Source organism: Papio anubis, chromosome 16, assembly GCF_008728515.1.
Source record: "Papio anubis isolate 15944 chromosome 16, Panubis1.0, whole genome shotgun sequence".
NCBI lineage: Eukaryota > Metazoa > Chordata > Mammalia > Primates > Cercopithecidae > Papio > Papio anubis.
The window spans coordinates 71,113,044-71,136,806 of NC_044991.1; the positions used below are offsets into that span (position 1 = coordinate 71,113,044).

Here is a 23,763-nt window from a genome sequence, read left to right on the forward strand (position 1 = left end):
TGCAACTTTGAGGGAGAAGAATCCGTGGCTGAATGAAACTTGAGCCCCGAGGTCTGATCTCAGTCCACGGGGGGACTGACCTTGGCATAAGCCCCTTGCTTTTGGGTACAGAGGCCACCACAGAGCCAGTGACAGCCAGGACCTCTTTCTGGGCCAGACCCAGGCTGCTTGCTAAAATTCGAAGAACCCATCTGCTTACCCAGTGCTGCTAGAGTTGCCATTTTAATAACCAAGTTTAGAAGATTCAATTAAGATTGGGAGCCTCAACCCTCTTCTAGGGAGGCCTCACAATTGGTGTTTTTCTTTGCGAAAGCATGAGTGGGGCCCTTTGCAGGGGTTTTTGTACAGCAAGCAGAGCCCAGGGAGAAAAAGAAAAAAAACCAACAACTTTAGTTCAAAGATGCCAATAATAGGGGATTTCTTTTCCCGTCTCCCCATGGAAGGTTGTCGACAGTACAGGCACAATCAGGCTGGCGGCTGGCCTGCTCAGAGAGGGGGACGTGTGCTCCTTTGTTAGGATGGGCTGAATAGGATGTCCCTGCACCCAGACCTGGTCTCCCGGCTAACAAAGGACCCCTTTATCACCCCGGGCAAAGAGTGCTGCTGAGGTTGCCACAGCAACTCAGGGACACAGACTTAACGTGCAAGTGACATTTCAGATGGTAACCGGGCATGCAAAAATTCAGATTTCTTTATGTAGAGTGGTTTCCTTCTCTGGATATTTTAAAGGAACCACATTGCAAACAAAAGAAAAAAAATAAGTAAACAATAAACACGTGGTCAAACAGCAAACAGAACATTGCAATTCAGCATGCTGGCTCCTCCCCTCCTGATGAAAAAGTTGGGCGAAAAGCCTTGCTGAGGGCATTGTGGGAGGCCCTGGGTGAGCTGAGGGTTTTTCTTATCTGAAAGGCAATCAGACATCATTAAAGAAAGTTAGGGGAAAAAATCATCTGAAATTCCAGTCACTGGACACAGGACACTTTTCCTTGTCTCTGTCTCTGTGTTTACCAAACATTGCTACTGGATGATACGCCGCATGCCAGGCTGAGAGCTGGGCTGGGGCATGCAAAGAGACGTCAGGTTCCTGCTTTCCAAGGTGGATGGTAGAGTGCGGTCCCATGTAAACGTGATCTCCATACAACGCTGCATTCCCTTTAGTTGAGGTCAAGGCAGAGGAAGTAATCGATGTGGCATGAGCAGAGGTGAGCAGGGAATAGTGGAACTTGGATCTGCCACCAACCCAGTGTTGACACTTTGTTGCTATTCGCTGGATGGAATGAGGGAGACCCTGAGGGAAGGAAGCAAGACAAAGAGGAAGGGCTACCTCTACATTCTTCTATAGTGGAAAGCATGGTAAATAGCACGATGCAGGCACAAATATTTCCCCAACTGCCACCATAACACACAAGGGATTTTCCCTCCACATTTTATGATGACAGTTTAATAAACAATGTGGAAAGAATATGAGAGCGAACACCTGTAAACCACCACCTGGATTCCACCATTACTTTCTTCTCCTGGTTTTATCACATACTTACTATCCATCTATCTGTTTCTCTATCCATTCATCAAGCTGTCTTCTTTTGGGGGTGCATTTCCAATTGCAGACATCCTTTCACTTCCCCTAAAATACATCAGCATGTGTTCCATCAATTAGAGTCTACTATTTGTTTATGATTTTTTAAATGTGAAATTTACATACAATGCAATGTACAAACCTTAAATGTATATTTTCTGAGTTTTGAGGAATGTGACTGCTTGTGTAACCTAAGCCTTCATCGAGATACAGTATAGTAGGGTTACTTCAGAAAGTTTTCTCATGTTCCTGCCTAGTTAGTTCCTCCACTTACCAACCATTATAGCAAAAATAATGTTCTCATGTTGCTTTCTAGTTTTCATGGTAATTAATTCTTCTGTTCACTTAATCAATTCATTCTTTAGTTACCCAGGGCCTTCACTGTCCCAGGCACTGGGGACATGTCCCCATAGGAGATGGTGTGTAAATGCCCTGGGTTTGAATCTCAGGCCTAGAGTTTTGTAGGGCAAGCCATCTAACCTCTCTGAACTCCACTTTCCTGACCTGTAAACTGGGGACGGTAACATTAGCAACAACCTCACAGTGGGTATATTATGTGAGATGATACATGCCAACCACTTAGCACCTAGTAAGTGCTCAATAAACATATTGTCTTGAGGGAGGCCATAGCTGAATTGTTGTTGTCAGCACTCCAGGACTTTAAAACCCTTTATTTTTCTTATGGCCATTAACTCGACTACTGTCCCTGTCTAATTTTGGCTATTAAAAGCCCTCCTTCTCTGAACGTTTTTGGACAAGGACATTTAGGCTTCTGCAGAACAATTTTCCAAGGCTCAGTAGAGAGTTGGAAGGGAGTGACCAGAGAGTAGTGCATCTTTTATTTTTATGTTCTTGTCTTCATGTGTCCCTTAAAGTTGGCTTGCTTACGAAGCCACCAGCTGTTGGGGAATGGTCATTACCATAAGGGGCTTTGCCAAAGGTCTTCTTCAAGGTGAGAAGTAGCAGCTAATTCTTATCTTTATTTTCCTTTGCCAAAGCCTGTGCTATAACAGATGATAGAAAATAAGGCACCAGAAGGGCATATAGGACCAAAGTGAAGTATTGTCATCCTTAGAAGGGGGAAACATTAGTAGACATTCTCTTGTAAAAATGAAGGAGCCTAAGATCACAAATTCCTGGGTCCAGGCAGCTCACCCTTGCTCAGAGCTGAGCCACTTGAAAATGAGTCCAAACGCAAGGACAAGAAACAGCCATCTCTTTCACCTTCCTAACTCCTACTCATCCTACAGTGCCCAGCTCAGCATCACCTCCCTCAGGAAGTCCTCCTCTGTGTTCCCAATTCACTTTGTACTTAACTCTATTATGTTTATCATACTATACTTAATTGACCACTTACCTGTCTGTCTCCCCATTTCAACTATGAGCACAAATCATATCTCAATCATAGTTTGAATCTCTAGGCATGTGCTAAAAAATATTTTTCTTATATTAATTTAACCAATATTGCCAAATGCTTTCTAAGTACTAGGTGCTTTACATGTATTATCTTTGTTTGCAAAAATGTTAATTTTTCTTCCCAGTTACTATAAAAAACTTGGAGAATATAGAAAATAGAAATATAGAATAAAAATGTAGTTTAATGACAGACAAACTTTAAGTATGATTGATTAAGAAGAGAAAGAACATATATAACAGATACAAGAGCATTTCAAAAATCACAAGATAATACTAAAGACATGTTTAACCCAACACGTTTGAAAAGCTAAGTGAAATGAACAATGTTCTAGAAAAGCATACCAACATTTACTAAGAAAAAATGATATGATCATCCAATTATAATTAAAGAAGTATAAAATTTTTTTAAGTATAAATTTTTTTATAATTTAAGAAGTTGAATCAGTTATTAAAATTCTTCTTTCCCATTCATTAGGCAAAATCAGTATAACCTTGACACATAAAGCTTGGCAACAATAGCACAGAATTTTATACTAATTTTGGTTATTAATATAGATGCCAAAAAAAAAAAACCTAAGTGAAATAACTTCAAATGGAGTTTAGCAGTATATTAGAAAATAAATTATGACTGGAGGTAGTGGCTCATGGCTTTAATCCTAGTCACATGGGAGGCTGAGGCAGAAGGATCACTTGGGCCCAGGAGTTCGAGGCGGCAGTGAGCTATGATCACATCACTGGACTCCAGCCTGGGTGACAGAGTGAGACCCCTGTTTCCAATAATAATAATAAAATTAGAACCAAATAGAAGTCCCAACAATTACCCAAGGTATTCAAGGATGGTTCATTAGGAATAGTATCTCTATATATAGTACATATCATTAATAGGTTAGATGATAAAACCCAGATGGCTATTTCAACAGATGCCAAAAGTAAACCACATTGTAAACTACAATTAATTCATGCCAGAAAAAATATCTTAGTGACTAGGAATAAAAAGAAACTTTATTAATTGATAAAATATATTACCAAAAGCTACAGTAAGTATCTTACTTAATGGCTTAATGGTGGAATATAAGAAGTAGGTTCACTGAAGTAAGGAATATGACAAGAATGCCTGATATCACCACTTCTATTTAACATTGATTCTAGAGGTGCTGGACAATGCAATAAAAAAAGACAAAGAAAGAAGTGGTAAGATTGAAAAGGAAGAACAGAATCAATCACCCCTTCCAGTTAACATGACCATCTACACAGAAAGTCAAAGGGAATCTATAGAAAAACAGAGCAAATAGGAGAGTTTTAAATTTTTTCTTGGATACAATATCAACTTTGAAAACTTTAATAGTATTCCTGTCTATCTATCTGAATTAAAATAACTTTTAATAAAAAATTTAATTCTCCCCAAGTTAATTGAATAATTAAATGTAATTTCAGGTAAAATACTAATGGGGTTTTCTTTTTACCTTAATCTGAAATTTGTATGACAGATCAGAAAGATGCAGTGAGGTGCAGTAGTTATGAGTGTGAATTTGGGAGCAAAACTGGCTAGTTGCACATCCTGGCTACAACTTGTTCTAATGGCAGGTAAGTTACTTGGCCTCTCTGTGCCTCAGTTTCCTCAGTTATAAGATAGGGACTACCTACCTCATGAGATTGTTGGCTAAGGGAGTTGAGCAGAGTCCAGGACTTGCATTCAGAGTCTTTCACATCTCATCTGGTATTCTTATATACAGGTGCCAGAGTAAGTCACTTTGTGCCAAAGTCTGTCACACACATGTTGGTCCATTAGATCTTTTGTCCAGCAGACACTTTGAGTGCAAATTATGGGCTTCTTTGGCTCATTGTCAGAAATAATGGACAAGTTGTCATGCTGTTGGCCAGAGGGCACCATGGCCAGGGCTCTAGGAATGCCAACTGCTGCCTCAGACAATAGCTACCCACCAACCAAGTTCCTGAAGGAGAAGTGTATAGCTTGTACCCACCTCTTTGCTTAAGGGCTTTCTCTGGTTGCCACAGCCCTGTTGTGCCTCTCAGTCTGAGCTGCCAGGAATGAATGCCCCAGACAGTAGGCTTTAACCAAGTGTGTTAAGAGAGTTGGTGGGTAAAGACCCCAATTCCTTTTTCTTTAAGGGGATAACTCTGAGTATGTGCTCTACACTATTTCCAGAATTCCCCAGTGGAGTTAGGCTCTAGTCACTCACAGTAGTAATTTGTTGGATCATATGCCCTTTCTTGACTGTCTTCCTTTCTTGTCTCACTTTCCCACACCACTACCTGTGTGTCCTGGAACTGCTCTCCCATAAACTACTTGCACCAGAATCTGTGTCTCAGGATCTGCTTTTGACCTCAACTAAGAGAAGTTGAGCTTTTGAAGTGAGGTTTTCCCAGTGGACTTCCATTTTCTGCACCTCAATCCAGCTTAACATTCCACCACATGTATGCTGGCTACTGGGAAGGAGGGGACAGAGACAGATGTAGCTAGGGCCTCACCGGAGGGCTGAATTGTGACTTCCCTCACTGGCAAACATGGCCCATCTATGAACTGGAATCTGAACAATTAAATTCTTCGTGCGTGTGTGAGAGTGTGTGTGTGTGTGTGTAGGAAGGGGTGTGTCTGTATGTGTGTATCTAGGAAGGTCTCCCCAGAGGTGGGCATGAAGCATCCAGGATTTGTTAGCCCCTGTGCTAGTCACTGGTGACACTGAGATGAGTGAGCTATGGTCTTTGCCTTGGAGAAACTCATTGGGCAAATGTGATGTTGCAGTTCTTTGAGATTCACACTAGTCCTGTGTGCAGATGGTTATTGGAGCAGCGAATTGGAGCACTAAGTTGGAGTCTTAGAGAAGTCTTAACCAAACAAATGCTATTTGAATTTGGTCTTAAAAAATGAGTTGACATTTGTTAGGATTTTTATGGCTCAGAGAATAGGATTAAATATGCTCAGGCCCTTAAAGCTTCCACCTGTAAGTGACACACACCACTTCTGTTCATGTTCCATTAGCTAAAGTGTCACAGGGTCACACCTAAGTTCAAGTCTACCATGTGCCTATAAGGAGAAAGAGGAAGAAGATTCATTACTAGATCTAAGTGCTCCCACAATTGGGTATTTAGTTCCTCTGCCATAGTTGTTTTTTAGGGATTAGTCATTTTGATTTAAAGCCAAGACATCCCCTAGGTAAAGGAGCAATAGGTGGAGTAGGACTCATTTCCCTCTTGGATCCCATGGGTAAGTGGACACATCTTGTATTAACCATGTCTTATTTTCTGTATTCTGATACTTTGACATCTGGGGTCTTGCAGACCCTGGAGGGACTGCCCCTTCTAGGGTTAGCCAATACCTAGAAATAGGAAACAACTCACCTGTGAGCCCATGAGCATAATTTTCAAATGCAAAGCAATACAGAGCATACACCTCCAACCACCTGTATTATTGGGCTTTCACACTCCCACTCACTATCTACCTGCCCCAATTACTCCAGGGCCAGTACCAGACAACTAGGGACAGCCCCTATGCCCCAGAGCTGCTGAAATTATTCAAACATGCCAATCGTAAACCTGCTGACCCTGCCTTGTCTGCTCCTTCCTGCAGAAACCACAGAAAAGGCTCTTACCCACAGTTCCTTCTCCCTCTGCCTCCTGACTGACCTGGTGCTTCCCCAGTGGCCCCCAATGGCATGGCATGTCCCCTTCTCCTGACACCTGGGAGTATCAAACTATCTTTTCCATGGCAATCATCTCCTGGTGTGTTGTCCTTACCATACCTCAGGGTTAATAAAACATATTAAAACCCATATATATTTTGATATCTCAGCTATTTATGATATCAGAACTGAGAGCTGGAAGATGAACAAACAAATACTCTGAGTCTCCAGACTGGACCAGTTGGGCTACTGGCTGAGATCTGAGGTTCCTCTCTCACAGATATTTCTTTGCAATCAAAGGGAAGAGAGAAGAACTGAAGCGCCACTCCCATCTTCAAGACAACAGACGAGGCTGTGGTGTTTCTTTGGGGGAACTGAGTCATCAGCTTCCTGTCTGATCAACTGCCAACATGAAGTGGCAAGATCAAGCTTTGGGGCCTTATTGGACTTTGCTGCTGGACTTCTCAGATATCTCCTTGGTGCTGGCTCCCTCCCCAGGGAAGGAAGTGGATATAGGTGACTGGCAGGGTTTATGGTTGCTGCTGCTGGCAGACTCCAGAGAAGTCAAATAGCTGCCTGTAGCTGACCCATTGCACATGCATCTTCAAACTCTGGTGGACATTGTTCTACACCTCTGGCCAGAGTTAGTGGGACTAACACTGTGGAAATATGGGCAGTAGGAAGTGCTCCAGGTGGAATTTCCAGACTTAGGTGTAGTCCTGGCTCTACTATTAACTGTCATGACGTGCATTCCTCACTGGCTCTCAATCTTCTCATCTGTAAAATGACCACAGCAGTCTTATTTCCTGACCCAGAGTATTTCTGTGAAGACTGATTTCCCCAACCTGCAACAGAGGTATCTGTAAAAAAAACTGGATCACAAGACCAGGAGATGAAGACCATCATGGCCAACATGGTGAAACCCTGTCTCTACTAAAAATACAAAAATTAGCTGGGCATGGTGGCATGCACCTGTAATCCCAGCTACTCGGGAGGGTGAGGCAGGAGAATCGCTTGAACCAGGGAATGGGAGGTTGCAGTGAGCCAATATCGCACCACTGCACTCCAGCCTGGTGACAGAGTGAGACTCCATCTCAAAACAACAACAACAACAAAAAAGCAAAATTAAATAAACAAAACATAAAACTACAGCAAGCATTATAACTAATGGTGAAATGTTGATATCTTTCCTTTGGAGATCAGGAATGGGACAAGAGTGTCTGCTACTATTACTTCTTTCCAAAATTATATTGGTGATATTAGCCAGTGCAACAAGGCAAGAAAAAGAAACAAAACTTCTAAGAATTGAAAAGAAAAAACTAAAACTCTCATTTTTACAGATGAGATAGAAAATGTTTTTTTTTTTTAAGCCAAAGAATCTGCAGATGAATTACTAGAATTAATAAATGAGTTTGGCAATGTTGCTGGATACAAGGTCATTATATAAAAATCTATTTATATTATGTTTCAGACCTATATTGCTAAGTAACAAATCACTCCAAAACTTTGTGGCTTAAAATAACAATAATCATTTATTACCGCTCATGGTTTCTGTGCATTTTGGATTCAAGAAGGGCTCATCTGCACAGTTCAGCATTTTTCATGTGGGTGCAGGCAGATAACAGATAGAACAGGAACAGTAGGAGCTGGCACAGCCGGGGACTGGCTAGGAATCCCTCTTTACTTAGTATCAGGGTCTCTGCATATGATTTTTCTGTGTGGGTTAGTTTGGGCTTCTTCAATGCATGGCAGCCTAAGAGTTCTTATATGATGGCTTAGTGTTCCAAAGATAAAAGTCCTGAGAGAGGTAGCCAGGTAGAAGCCCTATTAACTTTTATGATCTAGCTAGCCTCAGAAGTCACATAGATTCACTTCTGTCACATTCTTTTTGTTAAAACCCATTCACTAAGACTAACCCTTTCCCAAGGGGAAGAGTGTTAGACTCTACTTCTTGGGAAGGCTGTAAAAGAACTTATGGACTTATTGTAAAACAACAACCCTGTACTGACAACAAACAGAAAATAAAGAAGCCATTCATAATAGCAACAAAAAATACCTAGGGCTAAATCTAATAAAAGATGTGCAAGGTCTCCACACAGAAAACTACAAAACATTACTGAGATAACTTTTTTTAAAACTCCAGATAAATGAAGGGACATACCATGTTCATGGATAAGAAGTTTTACTATTGAAAATGTTAATTTTATTCCAATTGATCTAAAGGTTCAAAGTGATACCAATTGAAATCCCAGCAAGACTGTGTCAGTGTTTGTATGTATGTATATAAGTAGGTACGCTGATTCCAAAATTTCTGTGAAAGTGTAAACATCAAGAATAGCCAACGCAGTCTTAAAGAACAAAGTGGGTAGACTTATTTCATGGAACATTTAGACTTATAAGGCCACAGTAATCCAGACATTGTGATAATGGCACAGGGAGAGAAAAATAGGCTAACAGAACAGAACAGAGAATTCAGGAACAGTCTCATGCACATATAGACTACTTGATTTATGACAATGTTAGCACTGCAGAAGAGTATGTGTGTGTGTGGGTGGGGGGGGGGGGGGGTGGTGGTGATCTTTTCAATAAAGAGTGCTGGTCATTTGGCTATTCAGATGAAAAAAATGGAGACAGGACAATGGAAAATTTTTTCTGATGAGGTGTGGCATTGTATTTCTAGAAACAATGACTGCTGAAATTTATTTGGAAGTTCTTTCCTTTCTGAGCTATATTTTCTCTCTGTTGTTCCCAAGCCTTCAGTGAATGTCTGTTTCCCACACCTATCTTTTGTTAATGCATCTTTCTTATGGTCCTAGTTCTAGGCCAGGACCAACAAAGCCCAAGCAGCAGTTGAGAACTAAGTTCTAAGCTAGCTCCTGAGTGGGCAGGAAGCTCAAGTCCTTTTCTCCCAGTGGCATCCTATATCCTGATGCCACACAAGAATGTCATTCTGGCTGACTTCTGTTTCCTGGCCTCTCCCAGTCAGACATACCTGGAGCAGTCAGTGAGCAGTGAGATTGCTAGTGGAGATTGCTAGTGGAGACAATTCTTGCATGAAAAGGGGGATGGGGTGCAACAGTCTAGCAACCAGCAAGTGATATAAAGAACTAGAGGGTTTTTTTTTTGGTTGGGGAGGATCCCCGTTTCACAGTCACCTTTCTGACCCACCATCAGAGTCATCCCATTCCAATCTCATTTTCTTCCTTTCCTCACTCCAAGAGACCGTGACTGCAGGCAGATCCTAGACCCCTCTTCAGAGCTTCCGGCTCTAGGCATTACTACGGCCCTCCCCTCCCTATCATTAAAAGGGGTGGGGTCCTTCTGCCTTCTCCAAGTGGTTTCAGTTCTGGATCCTTTGGGAGCAATGGAGCCCACCCTCCTGGAGCTCCATTACTGGTGCTGCAAGTCTTTGACTCAGTTTCCCCATATGTGAGTGAGAGTTTAAGCGCGGCAATTTCCGGAGGAGGGGGGGCTCTCAAACTGACTCAGATCAGTGAGATGAGGAGGGGGCGGGCATCCTAAGAGCATCCTCCAGCGCTGGCTCGCGTCCCCCGGGGAAGGCAGCACCCATCTCCAAAGTGGTCCTGTCACCACCTTCCTCTTCTCCCCCGGCACCCACGCCGCGGGGCGGGGGCTAGCGCCGCCTCAAATATTTAGGGCAAGGGAGTGTCCCACTTCTGGGGAGGGGTGTCGTTCGGGCTTCTCTCTCTCCTCACCGTGGGTGGCGAAGGGCGGGACGAAAAAGCGCCGTCTGGACAGGCGCGCCCACTCAGGGATGCAGGGCCGGGCGGGGGACCCAGCGGCGACCCAGCCCGTAGGACGGACCTCCCCGCCCCGGCCTGCGCCCCGGGGCCCCCGGGCCCCCGGCCCTAGGCAGCGCCCGAGGCCGGAACAATAGCGCGCGCGGGCGGGGCGGGGGCGGGGGCGGGGCGGTCCTCCGGGCACCGCCCCCGGCCCGCCCCCCGCGCTCGCAGTCCCGCTCGCACACTGGCTCCCACCCGCCGCCCGCCCAGGCACTGCCCGCGGGAGCCGCCGCCGCCGCCGCCGCGCCCGCCATGGACGTCCGCCTGTACCCCTCGGCGCCCGCGGTGGGCGCGCGGCCCGGGGCCGAGCCGGCCGGCCTGGCGCACCTGGACTATTACCACGGCGGCAAGGTAGGCGGGGGCGGGCGGGGGTCCCCGGCGGGCGGGGCCGGAGTCACCTGGCAGCTCGGGACGCGGGCGCTCTAGGGGTCCCACCGGGCCGCGCACATCAGCCCCGCCGACGGGCACGGGCGGCTCACATCGATCCCCTCGCGGCCAAGCTCACGCCCTGAGTTGTTGGGATCGCGGGCAGAAGTCATCCCGACAGCCACCCGTGCGACGACACAGTGGCCCCTCACGTCCCACTGACAGCCTCGCAGTCATTCACAAGCTGACACAGTGGCCCACGGCCACACGCAGTCGCCAGGCAATGCTCACACGGTCCCGCCGTCCCACGCAAGTCACCCTGACAGTCACTTATACACAACGACACCCAACCACTCACCCGCGAACGGTCTTACCGCCACAGACGAGTCACCCACAGACGCTCCGATGCCCCACACACCGTGACATGCCCTCACCCGCTGTCACACTCAGGCACAACGGGGGACAGTCACACAAAGAAGTCGCTCGACAGTCACACGCTCGCAGCCACAACGCCTCACCCAGGCGCACGCTGTCACACACAGCCACCCCGCTGGACGGTGAGCCTCAGACACAGATGGTCCCGATGGCCACACAGTCACACGCGGTCACACCCAGGGACGGCCACACCTCGGTCATCCACAGTCGCGCGTCGAGGTTTAACTTCTCAGCGCCGCTGCACACTAATTGGGCAGTTTACTAATTGGCAGTCACTGCCTGGCGGGGCCTCGGATTCCGAGTAGGCGGCGGCCAATCGAGGCCTGTCCCCTCCAGGGAACGGTGAGCCGGCGTCCCTCCAGGCTGGGGCTGTAGTGCGGGACACCCTCCCTCCTCCATGTTTCCAGGATCTCCTCCCCCTACCCCAGCCAGGTCCCCGCTGCGCTGCGCCGGGCGCGTTCCCAGCGATGGAGGCTTGCGTGCCTGGAACCCCGAACCCGAGGCGTCAGGTCCCACTGCCCCGCCTGGCCCAGCCCGGATGGGCTGGGTGCCTCTGTGCAGTCCGCGTCCCCTTCGGTCGCCGGGGAGGGAACTTTCAAACTTAGTTAGGAAGCCAGACTGTCCGCGCGTCCGCCAGTAGGTGCGTGGGTCCCGGGCCGGCTGGAGCCAAGCGCGGCTTTTCGTCACTCGGAGCCCGGATTGAACAGCGCGCGTGGGTTTCCCGTGGCCCCAGAGCAGACGCGCGGGCTCCGTGGCGATGCGGGGTGAGTGCGCGTCCAGTGGCTGGATCGGCGCCCCCCAGGGTCTCTCCCCAACCTCTCAGGCTTTTCGTCAGGCCCCTGGTAGTGGGGATGCGGCAGGAGGGGGGCGTCCTGGCGCGGATCCGGGGGCCTCCCGGGCTGGGCCTCCCGGAGTGCGCCCTCAGGCCCTAGGGGAGCGGCTTCTGGCAGAGCCTCCCCGCAATTCGCCAGGGGCGGGAAGAGTCCAGGCCACTAGGGTCTGCGCAATGTGGGGCGGTGGTGGGCGACAAATGAGGTCTCGCGAAGAGTGGGGGTGGTTCTCTTTTGTCCAGTGACCTGCAAAGTTAGAAGCCGAAGAGGGGGGATGGTAGCCTCAGGAGAAGGCCTTGGAGCTGCCTCCAGTCTGATGGAGGAGAAATAGATTAAAAGTAGCAAGTGGAGTTTTCAGGGAGGAGAAGGTTGGGTGTGGGGGCAGCTGATCTGTCTTCTGCCCTTGGCTCTGTTATTTTTCAAAACGTGAAGTTGGCGAGGTAGGTTACAGCCTCTGGTTTGCGGGTGTGGGTGGGCTGGGCATTTGTGCCTCAAAGTCTGAGTGGGTAGGGGCTTAGCCTGGAGCGCTGTGTTTGAGGGTGGTGTTTCTATAAATCTCGCCAGGGTGGGGCTGTCCCATATAGGGGCCTTTTGAGGCAGGACTCAGCCGAGGCCCCTGTTTTATTACGATGCTCTGTAAACCTCTGACTCAGCACCAGAACCTGTGCAAATCTCGCCGGGAAGGGCCGGCAGGGAGGGAATGAGAAGCCAGCGATTCTGGTTTCTTTCTGTGTGCGATGTAGGACCCCTGGCCCATAGCTGAGGATGTGTCTAGAGTGGGGCGGGGCAGGGATGGGGGTGGGGATGCAGCTGAGCCACTGAATAGGTGAAAGGAAGGTCTTTGAGTTTGCACTGGGATGTGAAAACTGCTAGTCAGTCCTTCAGGCTAGAGCAGGGTGAGGTGGGAGGGGAGAGGTCACCATACTCAGCTAGGGGCTAGAGGTGTTTTGGTAAGGCATTCCCTAGTGGGCATGGCCTTAGTGGTGGTGCTTGGCGGGTAGGACCAGGCGGTGACCGGGAACTCCCCTTTTCTGGCTCAAGAAGTGGATGGGAAGGGGTTGGGGAGGGAAATGCCCAAGCTCCACCTTTACACTAGTCACTATCAAAGCTGGAGGGGACACTGAGGCTCAGGGCGCAGTAGTGACCACACTTGGGGCCTGCAGGCCTGGCTGCATCCACGCATTGTGGGGTGGACACACCCACACATGGGGGGCTCTGTCCCTGGAGCCCAGATGAGGCTCGTTGCACAGGGAGCCAGGCTTTATATACATAAGGGCAAGCATTTGCCCAAGCGATGCCCCACAACTATGGGGCAGTTGACCTGGAAGGGCTCTTGGCGACCATCCCCTTGGCGACCATCCCCTTGGCGACTGTCCCCTTAGCGATCCTCTACACAGAGATTCCCAGCCTCTTTAAACCAAAGTCACGAACATTGGTTGTTCTTTTGGTATCTTTTGTTTGAGAAAATACACACTAATGAAAAGCTGTTATGGTTTTATTTTTGCTTTGAAATAGATGTGTATTTTATTAATCACAATATTAGCATGCAGTAGAAAAACAGCTTACCAGGTATGAATAAGACTCATTACTATTTAATGTAATAAAGGTGCTTTTTGAGCATAGGGATTTGTGGCCCCATGGCTCCCATAATCTGTGGCTCCATGCTGGGAATCATTGGTCTCCTCCTTCTTTGCATTCGGAAGGGGAAACTGAGTCACAGAGGAGTGTACTCACAGATTACACAGCAAGTAAGGAGCAAAGATGAGGCCTGAGCCCAGGGTTGACTCCCAGCAGGACACTTGTTTGGCTTTTTTGCAAGTCTCTGTCACGGTTTAGGGGTTTAGAGCCTGTAACATCTTTCTTAGGGTAACTACAAACTCCTGGTTCAGATTTTGGCAAGGCATCTTACCAGGCTGGGGGACAGCTGGGGGATCCCTGCTCAACTATGGCAAACTAATGTAAACTGGCCATTGGAGCTGGGCAAGCCTGGGTTCAAATGTCCGTTTGTTGCTTAGTGACCTAGGGCAAATGATTTTTAGCTCATTTTTTACTGAGATATGATTTGCATACAATAACATGAAGATTTTAAGTGTACAGTTCCGTGAGTTTTGACAAATATTAACACTCATGTAACCAACATCCCAGTCCAGATAGAAAAAGAACATTTCCGTCATCCCAGAAAGTTCCCTCACATCCCTTTGTAGTCAGCACGCCCTATGCCCACCTCCAGAGGCCACTACTGACCTGATTTCTGTTACCAATGCTTCCTTTAAGTTCAATTTAGGTATATTAACCATGTTTAAGTTCTAGAACTTGATATGCAGCATAAACATTTGTGTGTCTGTCTTCTTTTTGCTCAATATAATGTCTTCAACATTCATCCAGGTTGTTGCATATATCCATAGTTTGTTCCGTTTAATTGCTGAGTAATATTATATTGTATACATATAATACAATTGGTTTATCCGTTCACCTGCAGGTGGACATTTGGGTTTGTTTCTAAGTTGGAGCTATTATAAGTAAAGCTGCTGTGAACATTCTTATGCAAGTCTTTTTGTGGGCGGGGAAAATCATTTAATATCTCTGAGTCTTGGTGTTCTCTCAAAGACAACATTGCCTACCTCTGAGTTTCAGGAAGGTTAAGTGAGGTGATACAGGTTAGGACAGTTCTTGGCACATACCAGCTACTAATTAGATAACAGTATCAACCATCTGGGGCCATTCCAGGAAGAGGCTTAGCATCTCTGTTCCAGCATCCTTCATCCCTGGACTGACGGGATGAAGACCTTCATCAAGGCCAACCTGGGTGCCACCTTCCCCATGTGGTGCTTCACAGCCAGCAAACTTCTCTTTCCTTCCAGGCTTCCCCAAGAACTGGTACCGCATAGGATGTGGCATGTTCTGCCATCCATCATTCTACCAGCAATATTTATTGAGCACTTCTTGGTGCTAGGCGCTGTGCAAGGCAACTGATGCTGCAGCAGTGAACAAAAGTCACTCAAATCACTGCCCTCTGGAGCTCATCTATCAGTGTGGGAAGTCATAAATATATGGGTGAAATATATGCTATCATGATTGTTTGGAATATGACTTTTGGAGAAAAATGAAACAGGAAAGAGAGTTGGGGGTCCCAAGGCCTGGGGCTGGTTTGTGATTTTAAATAGGGAAGTTGAGGAAGGCCTTGTGGTCTAGAATAGTGTTTCTCAAATCTATGTACACATGAGGAATCATCTGGCAAGATTTTTTTCAATATTTTATTTTATTTTAAGTTCCCGGATACATGTGCAGGATGTGCAGGTTTGTTACATAGGTAAACGTGTGCCATGGTGGTTTGCTGCACCTATCAACCCATCACCTAGGTGTTAAGCCCTGCATGCATTAGCTATTTATCCTGATGCTCTCCCTCCCTCCCCCATCCCCTTGACAGGCCCCGGTGTGTGTTGTTCCCCTCCCTGTGTCCCTGTGTTCTCATTGTTCAGCTCCCACTTATAAGTGAGAACATGCGGTGTTTGGTTTTCTGTTCCTATGTCAGTTTGCTGAGGATAATGGCTTCCAGCTCTATCTGTGCCCCTGCAAAGGACGTGATCTTGTTCCTTTTTATGGCCGCATAATATTCCATGGTGTATATGTACCACATTCTCTTTATCCAGGTTAACACTGATGGGCATTTGGGTTGATTCCATGTCTTTTGTCTGGCAAGATTTTAAAAACAGATTCTTGGGCTCCACCCCCAGAGATTCGATTCAGTTGGTCTGGCATGGGGTCCTAGGAATTGGCATGTCTAGTGAGCTACCCAGGTGATGTTACTGCCCATCCAAGGACCACACTTTGTGTAGCAGTTGTTTGGTTGTTTGTGTACAGGCTTTTGTGGGCTCCTGGCAGGCAGGAATTCTGCCCAGCACCTGGCATGGTGCCTGACTCATAATTGCTCGGTAAATATGTGCTGGTGGGTGAAGGATTCAGCTTCCCACCCACACAGCCCTGGACACAGCATCCTGTGAGGATGAGATCTGGACGAGCTTGGTTAATGAACGATTGGAGGCCCTTTTTGACAAAAATTCATGAAGTGGGGTTCAACTACGGACTTGATCTGGACTTGACCTGCGTGAGGCCTGCCCAGCATCCTTGATGGGTGAGATTCCGCAGCTCCTTTCTTCAGGGGCACAGGTGGCTGCTAGGGAGTCCCATGGAAGGTACCCTGGGATGGGTGGGCTTAGAGCTGAGATGGCTGGTCCCAGGAAACGCTAGATGGATGTCTGCATCTCTGCTAGGAAGCTCTCATTTACTTTCCATCTAAACATGTTCCCTGTAGCTCCTCCCCCAACCTGTGCTGGAGGCTCCTCCAGGAAGGACCCCAGGACTTTTGCATGGTAGGACCAGCAGCCCAAGCCTGGCACTGCTGCCCCCAATCTGCTGGGTGACTTTGAGCCTGTCAGTGCCCTTCTTTGGGCCTCTGTTTCCCTGTGTGCAAAGGGAAGGCAAATCGGTGACCCTCAGCCTAGAGGGATGGTGTGGGGGTGGAAATACAGTGAAATCAAGGCTGAGAACGTCCTTTCTAACTGTGGAGGGTGCACTGGGAGGGAATGCTGGTGGGAATGGTGCTTTTTGAGGAGATGGGCCTGCTGTCCTTGAGAGGACAGGAACCACTGTGTCTGCCTTTACTTTTGTATTCCCAGTGCTAGCCTGACACATAGATGCTCAGCAAATATTTGTAGAATGAATGAATGAATCTAGGGCTTGCCAGTTGTAACCTGTGGCTTGAGGAACTTAGCATCTGTTTGGCTGTTGTCATCTGAAGACTTTGTGGGGCACAAGGAGTCCAGGTCAGGACAGGGCAGAGGCGCAGAGTCTTTGGCTGACCTTCCATTCCTAGAGGAGCTTTCCAAAGTGGGCTCAGAGGACAGAGCCTGGCAAACAGAGCAGCCTGTAGATGGAAAGAGGAGCTGAGCCTGCATGAAGGGCAAGGTCCTGTGCCTCCCCCTTGGTCCAGGGATCCCCCTGCTGTGTGGCTTCTTGCCCCATGTGATTCTGTAGGGCAATCTATTTTGCTTCTCTGATTTCCTAGAGTTGGTCTCAGGATATGAAGGCAGCATGGTTTGTGGAACTTGGCAGGCTTGGGTTTGAACACTGCCTTCACCACCATCAGGGCGGGCAAGTTATTTAACCTCCCTGGACTCAGTCTCCTCATCTGTAAAATGGGGACATTGACATCTCCCCTTCGGAGCTGGAGGGTTGGAGGTCACGTGTGTGTAGCACTTGGCCCCAGCAGGAAATGCTTTCATTTTCATCCACAAAGAGCAGCCCAACTGAAAGTTAAAATGCGAGAGGAACTTGCTTTTCTGCACCAGCTGCTGGAGGATGCCCCACAGCTGCCCCGCCATGTTCTTCTTCTTCTTTTTTTTCTAGAGACACAGTCTTGCTCTGTTGCCCAGGCTGGAGTGCAGTGGTACAATCATAGCTCAGTGCAGGCTCAAACTCCTGGGCTCAAATGATCCTTCTGCTTTGGCCTCCTGAAGTGCTGGGACTGCAGGCATGAGCCACCATTTCTGGCCCTGGGCTGCTGGCAGTCCCAACATCGGATGCTTCCCTGTCTTGGTCCCTAGACCTGATTTTCCTGAGCCTCTGGGTTGAAGGAGTCTCTTATTGAAGTGTCCGGAATTATGAATCGGGAGAGAGTTGCTCATTTCCTTCACCTTCTGTTACCTTCTTGAATCTGTGTAGCAGAGAAAGTGGGGTTTGGAGGCAGAGAAATTGGTTCAAATCACAGCTGCACCATCCACGGGCTTGGGCAGGTGACCTTATACACATCACTTAGCTGCTCAGGTCTCAGTTTTCTTATCTGTACAAGGGGACAGAAATGCCTGCCTTCTGTTGTTGCTGTGAAGATCAGATTAAAGTAATCGATGTGGAAGTTCTGTCTAATCTAGAGTGCTGTTTCCCAGCCTCCGCGCTACTGACATTTTGGACCTAATAACTCTTCGTTGTGGGAGTTGTTGCATGAATTGTAGAACGTTTAGCCGTATCCCCGGGCCCTACCGAGTCGATGCCAAGAGCATCCCCCTTCCCCGAGTTGTGACAACAAAAATGTCTCCAGACTTTGCCTCTGGTTGAGGACCAGTGATGTGGGAAGAAAGTGTAGCACAGGTAAACTAGAAGTTAGTGGTGAAGGGAATTGCAGCGCCGCTGCGGGGCCCGTCCTCTCTGGCCAGGGCTTCAGTCCACTGTCTCCCTTCAGTAATCCTATATCCAAGGAGTTGACAGTCATCTTATTTACATGGATTCAGACCTACAGGGTGATTTTTCAGCATGGTTTGGGAGCAACAGTAAAAACATATGGTAAGTGATTATTAACCTAATGAGTTGTGATAAATTATAATTTTATATCTTAGTGAAACGATGTTGTATGACACAGGATAATACATTTTGATCAATTTCCCTGATATTTAAAACTTGCTACTGTACAGTTGCTAATTCTGGTGCCTGCTGGCATGAGCAACCTGATTGTGGTTTTTCAATATTTAATGGCCTGTTTACTGCTGGGTTTCTCAGATGTTCAACAGGTTTTTATTGAGTGCCTACTGGGTGCTGGGGATTCAGCGCTGTCATGGAGGCTCAGTGACTCCATAGAAGAGTTTTATTTACTGGGTGAATGGCTATGTGGATTTATGATCAATTGGCTCAACATGCAGAGTAATAATTAAATATAAAATTGGCTGAGCAGTGCCAATGCCAGGAGTGTGGGATGGTTTCACAACGGCAGAGTCTTACAGGAATGCCAGGTGGGCTATCTGGGGGCATGTAGAGTGGTAGGGGGTGTTCCAGGCAGAGGGAGCAGCCATTGCAGGGGTGGTTTGGGGATACTGTAAGCATAAGGAGGGGAAACCTGCCTGTGTGGGAGTTGGGACATCAGCAGAGATGGTTATGAAGAGCCTTGCACCCCAGCCTGTGGGGCTTTAAGTAGAGGAGTGTGCCTGGAACCAGGGGTGCAGTGCAAAAGTATGGAATGCATCACGCTGCTGGATTCTGACCGTCCTCAACGACTGTCTCTTGGTCTTCTGCTGGTGGGAAAGTCTAATGACTTGCATTTGATTTCCCCCAGTAGCCTGCGATAGATACTCTGCTTCTCAAACTTTAGCCCACCAGAATCACCCGGAGCGCAGTTAAAACAGACTGCTGTGTTCCACTCCCAGAAGTTCTGACTCAGCAGGCCTGGGGAGGAGCTGAAAGTTAGCATGACCAGCAAGTCGATGGTGCTGATGGTGCCGGTCTGGGATCCACACTTAGAGAACCTCTGGTCTAGACTAGAACGTGGCAGGATTGTCCTGCCTTAACTGAGGACGGTGGGGATGTATTGCTGGTCTGGGGCATGGAGCCCTGGTGGGGACATGGTTAGGTGTCCTTCTCAAGCCCCTTGGTGGGTCGTGGGGAGAGTCTTCTTCACCATGGGGAGAGTCTCACATTGGGTTGCCTGGAAATGGACTCTGAGATGGAGAGTTGCTCATGGAAGGTTTGTGTGGGGAAGTTGCCTGCGGTGAGGTGGGTGGAAGGGGTGCACCTGCGGGGGACACAGGAGGAAACATGCTTGGGCGGGGGAGAAGCTGGCCTGGCCTGGCCTGTGGTTCTGATGAATGCCATCCCACAGGGAGCTCTGGCGCTACGGTGGCTCTTCAGTGTTACCCCAGACGGAGATGAGGGTACTGCCCAAGCCTTTGATTCCTGCATCATCCGGTCATTTCAGCATAAGTGAGAGGCCTAAAGGTGAACAGCAGGCAGTTCCCCTGGGCGAAGGAATTCACTGCAGCAGAGGGCAGTCCCATTGAAGGGCGAGCTGCAAGCCCAGCCGCTGATATTCCTGGGGTTGGGGGATGAGCATATGGAAGACGGCCGGGGAGTACCACTGTGACCAGCTCAGGGAGATGCATCCTGCAGAGAAAATGCACCTTCCTTTTGGTGCCAGGAAGTCAAGGGCCAGCATGTGGATGACTTTTAGTGACTGTCACTCACTTGCTCAAGGTTCTTCTTTGTCTCATGACATAAGAGAGATGTGTCACCTGCTCTGCGTAGGAAAGGCAGGATAGTTACTTTTTGGGTCCAAGGGAAGACGACGGGTAATTAATGGAGTTTTTAGGGGCTTAAAGATGCTCTACTCCAGGGTGGGATTCCAGAGTCCTTGCACTGAGCTGTCACATATCTTCCTGTCTGTTAGGGAGGATTCCAGATGGGTCTCCAAGGAGCTTCTGGGCCATGCTTAAGGAGGTCACCTCTGGACAAGAGCCAGGGCTTTCTCTTTGGGCTGGAGTCCTGTCTAGTTCAACAAGAGGCCGTCTGCCCTGCCCAGCCTCAGCGCAGGTCAGTGTCCCTGGCTTTGCCTTTCACCTTCACTGAGCTCCCAGGAAGCTCGGAGGCAAAGGAGTGGGTCACCTTTAGCCATAACATAGGCTATTGTGGTGTGGCTACCGTTCATTAACTCACTCCCAACTGCACTTCACTTTCTACCATTTCCCCCTTTCTCTTGAGTCCTGCCACTCTTTTATTTTTTAACCATTGGTTTTGCTCCTTGTAAGACACACAGAAGTATTTTAGAAGAGAAAAGACGCAAGTGAAGTCCCTGTCACTCTCTGTCCCTCTCCCTTCTCCACACACAGCCCTGTGTCCCGGGGTATCCACTGAAAAGGGTGTGGAGGGTGTACTTCCCATCAAACCCTTTCTTCACTTCCTTACTTTTAATACATTCGTTGTTTTTATTTCTGTAATCATTTTTTTATTTTCCTGGAATTCTGAGTTTCTTGATTGATCTCATCTCATCATGGTCTATTCTTTCATGGATATGTGACTATCTTGAATCTCTTTGAAGATGGTAATTTGATTTTTTAAAAAGTGGTCTTTGTTTCCTGCATTTAACTCTGTTTTATTGGTGGTTCTTCTGTTCACTTTGAGGCCTCTCTTTTATGCTGATATTTTCTACAAATGCCTGGTGATTCTTGGTTGACATTTAAATTTGTAAATGGTGGAGGGGGGGGGGGTCTAGATCTGTCCTGTGGTTGCGAGTTTCCTCAACACGGGTGGAAGCCATGACTGCGTGGGTGGGCAGTGTGGATGCTGAGTAGGAACGCCCTGCACGTGCTGTGTGAGTGCAGACTCTATTGCAGTGTGGGATGAGCGTACAATGTCCTTAGAGGCCTCTTTGTCCCTCAGGTAGGCCAGCAGTTACCCCCAGGGCACTGGTGCACTTTTCCTTGTGCACACCCACAGGAGGGAGTCTCCCAGGGAGATTTCTCATTTCCATTAGAGAATTCTTCTCCTTGGCATTAGCCTGGGGGCAAAACCAACAAACAGCTTCTCCCAGGGCTTTGGACAGACGCAGGGGTCCCAGCGCAGGCTTCCTCTCTCTGGGAATGTTCTGGGGTTCAGTTAGGTGTTGTGTGCCGGTGTCTTAGTACTCACAGGCTTCGCTGTCAGTCTGTTTCTTTGACTTCTTAGTTTTTAGCAATCTCGTAATGTTTCTGATCCCAGCCTTTTCTTATTTTCTTATGTGCCTTAAGTCTTCCTGAGAACTATGCTGGGCACATTTGTCCCCATTTTTTAGGTGAGAAGACTGAGGTCCAGATGAATCAAGTAACAGAAGGGTGGCAGAGGAGGTTGTTAGGCAGAGCTGGAATTTGGCCCGAGCTTGCTCTCCAGCTGTCAGGCTGCCAGGGGGAGCTCACTTCCTCCTGCTGCAGGGGTGGAAGAGTGGATCGCTGGTCCCTTGTCTTAGAGCGCCTTTACATCACAGCTAATTAAAATGTGCTTATGTCGAAGCTGGGCCTAATTTGCAGGAATGATTTAGAAACTTGTTGGAAATGAATCGACTCAGTAGTATAACCCAGGGTCAATCCCATGCATACATTTTATTGTTCCATCGTGCTGTGTTTTGACTTGAACTGAACTTTATGATGTGGAAGATGGACCCTGGGCTCTTTATGTCTCATTTATTCTGCAAATATTTCCTGTTTACATTATTTAGGAAGGTCTCCCACCCCCACTCCCATGCTTTCTCTGTTCTCTATGTCCACCTGAGATGGAAGTTCATTTTTATGCAAACCCAGATGTTGGATCCAGATGTGACTTTGAGTTTGATGGAAGTGCCTGGGTTCATATCCTGACACTTATAAGCTGTATGACTTTGGACCTGTCACTTAGCCTCTCTGAGTCATGGCTTCTTCACATAATCACATTTGCACCTCAGGTTGGTGGTTAGGTCTATGGGAGAGCAAGTAAGTCTTCCCCTCCCTCATTTCTTCCTCCAGGCACTGTTTAGGTCAACTGGGCCCTCTGTAGAACAGTGAGTGTAGACCCTATACTAGGTTTTAGTGCCTTTATAAATTATACAGTCTAAGGAGCTTTTCAGTTCAGGATCGGTGTAGCGCTTGTTCCCATTGGGACTGTCTCTTTTCTCTCCTGTATCAGTTCCCTTCTTTCTCACTGCAGTTCCCACAGGGAGTTTTTAAGGACCAATGAAACATTCAGACTCACAAGATGAACACAGGGGACACTTGGCACCAGTGTCCTCGAAAGATTTGGGACACAGCCTGACACAGCCTGCCAGCAAGGCACGTGAGCTGTTCTCTTCTGCACAAGTAATTCTTGCAACAGTCTCTGCAGTGGTCCACGAAGGTGGCCAGGAGCTTTTCTCTTTGTTGCCCCCTCCCTCCCAGGATCGAGTTCAAGTGCAGAGGGATGAGATACACAATGGGTGGCTGTGGGAGCCACCCTGGCTTAGAAGCCTTATTCTCCCAGCAGCCATATCCATTGTAACAATTCCCTAGGCTCAGCTTCAAGGACCCAGGGACATGTCAGGTGCAAATGTCACTGCATCTAGGAAAACCCAAAGTATGGCTTCTTTTTCAGATATTTATAACTTATTTATACTTCCTCCCAGTTCAAATGCAACTTACCAATCAGGGGTCATTTTTACCATAAGCAGAGTTGCCTGGTAACATAGTTAACATCCCACCTTCATCAGGTTTCCAGGGAAGTTATGCTCTGCAATTAACAAACGTGAAATTATCTTGCAACAGGGAAAAGGGTTTGGTTAACCCTTTCTTTCCCCCGTATTCATCATCCTCCTTTTTTTCCCCTGTGGGCTGGTATTTTTGGCATCTCTTTTGGAAGGACGAATGGAGTCCTAAATATATTCCACACTGTGTACATTTTCTGATTGATCTATATAACACACACACACCCACACACACACCCACACACACACATGCTGGGAGATATGCTTTGGACATACTGGCCTGGGATCAAATCTTGGCTTTGCCACCTATGAAGAGTTAAATTTTTTCATGTTTTCCTTCCTTCCTTCCTTCCTTCCTTCCTTCCTTCCTTCCTTCCTTCCTTCCTTCCTTCCTTCCTTCCCTCCCTCCCTCTCTCCCTCCTTCATACAGCCATCCAAAGAGCATGCACTGCCTGCTGTATGCAAGGCTTTGTGGTAGGTGCCAGGCAGGAACAGGTGATAAAGACATGGTCCTTGTCTTTGAGAAGCATGATCTTATTAGAGAGACAGAAATAAACAATTTCAAATGTGTGTAGTAAGCATTATGTTGAAGCAGCACAGGAGAGTGTGGGACCCCAGGCTAGGCTGGGGACAGTCAGGGAAGGCTTCTCAGAGGAAGGGACACTTGCCTGTGCTTGAAGGTGAGTAGAACTTG

At 47.7% G+C, this 23,763-nt stretch overlaps 1 protein-coding gene and 1 long non-coding RNA gene across 4 annotated transcripts in view; one reads left to right on the plus strand and one right to left on the minus strand.

Annotated features, from left to right (window-relative positions):
* Positions 1-373: 373 nt before the first annotated feature.
* LOC108580604 lies at positions 374-11,534 on the minus strand. Its single transcript, XR_002515118.2, has 3 exons — positions 11,164-11,534; positions 1,542-1,627; positions 374-1,291 (listed from the first exon to the last, which is right to left on the minus strand). It is a non-coding gene; the product is annotated as an uncharacterized LOC108580604 (long non-coding RNA).
* The window catches only part of TOX2 (TOX high mobility group box family member 2), a 157,246-nt gene continuing 144,098 nt past the window's right edge, over positions 10,616-23,763 (plus strand). For 2 of the 3 annotated variants that reach the window (XM_021921034.2, XM_031656783.1), the window contains exon 1: positions 10,616-10,790. In XM_021921034.2, the coding sequence (XP_021776726.2) occupies positions 10,692-10,790 (99 nt within the window). In that variant the 5' untranslated portion in view covers positions 10,616-10,691. Of the gene's footprint in view, positions 10,791-11,543; positions 12,005-23,763 lie in introns of those variants that run through there. The other variant, XM_003904719.5, reaches the window with a different exon arrangement.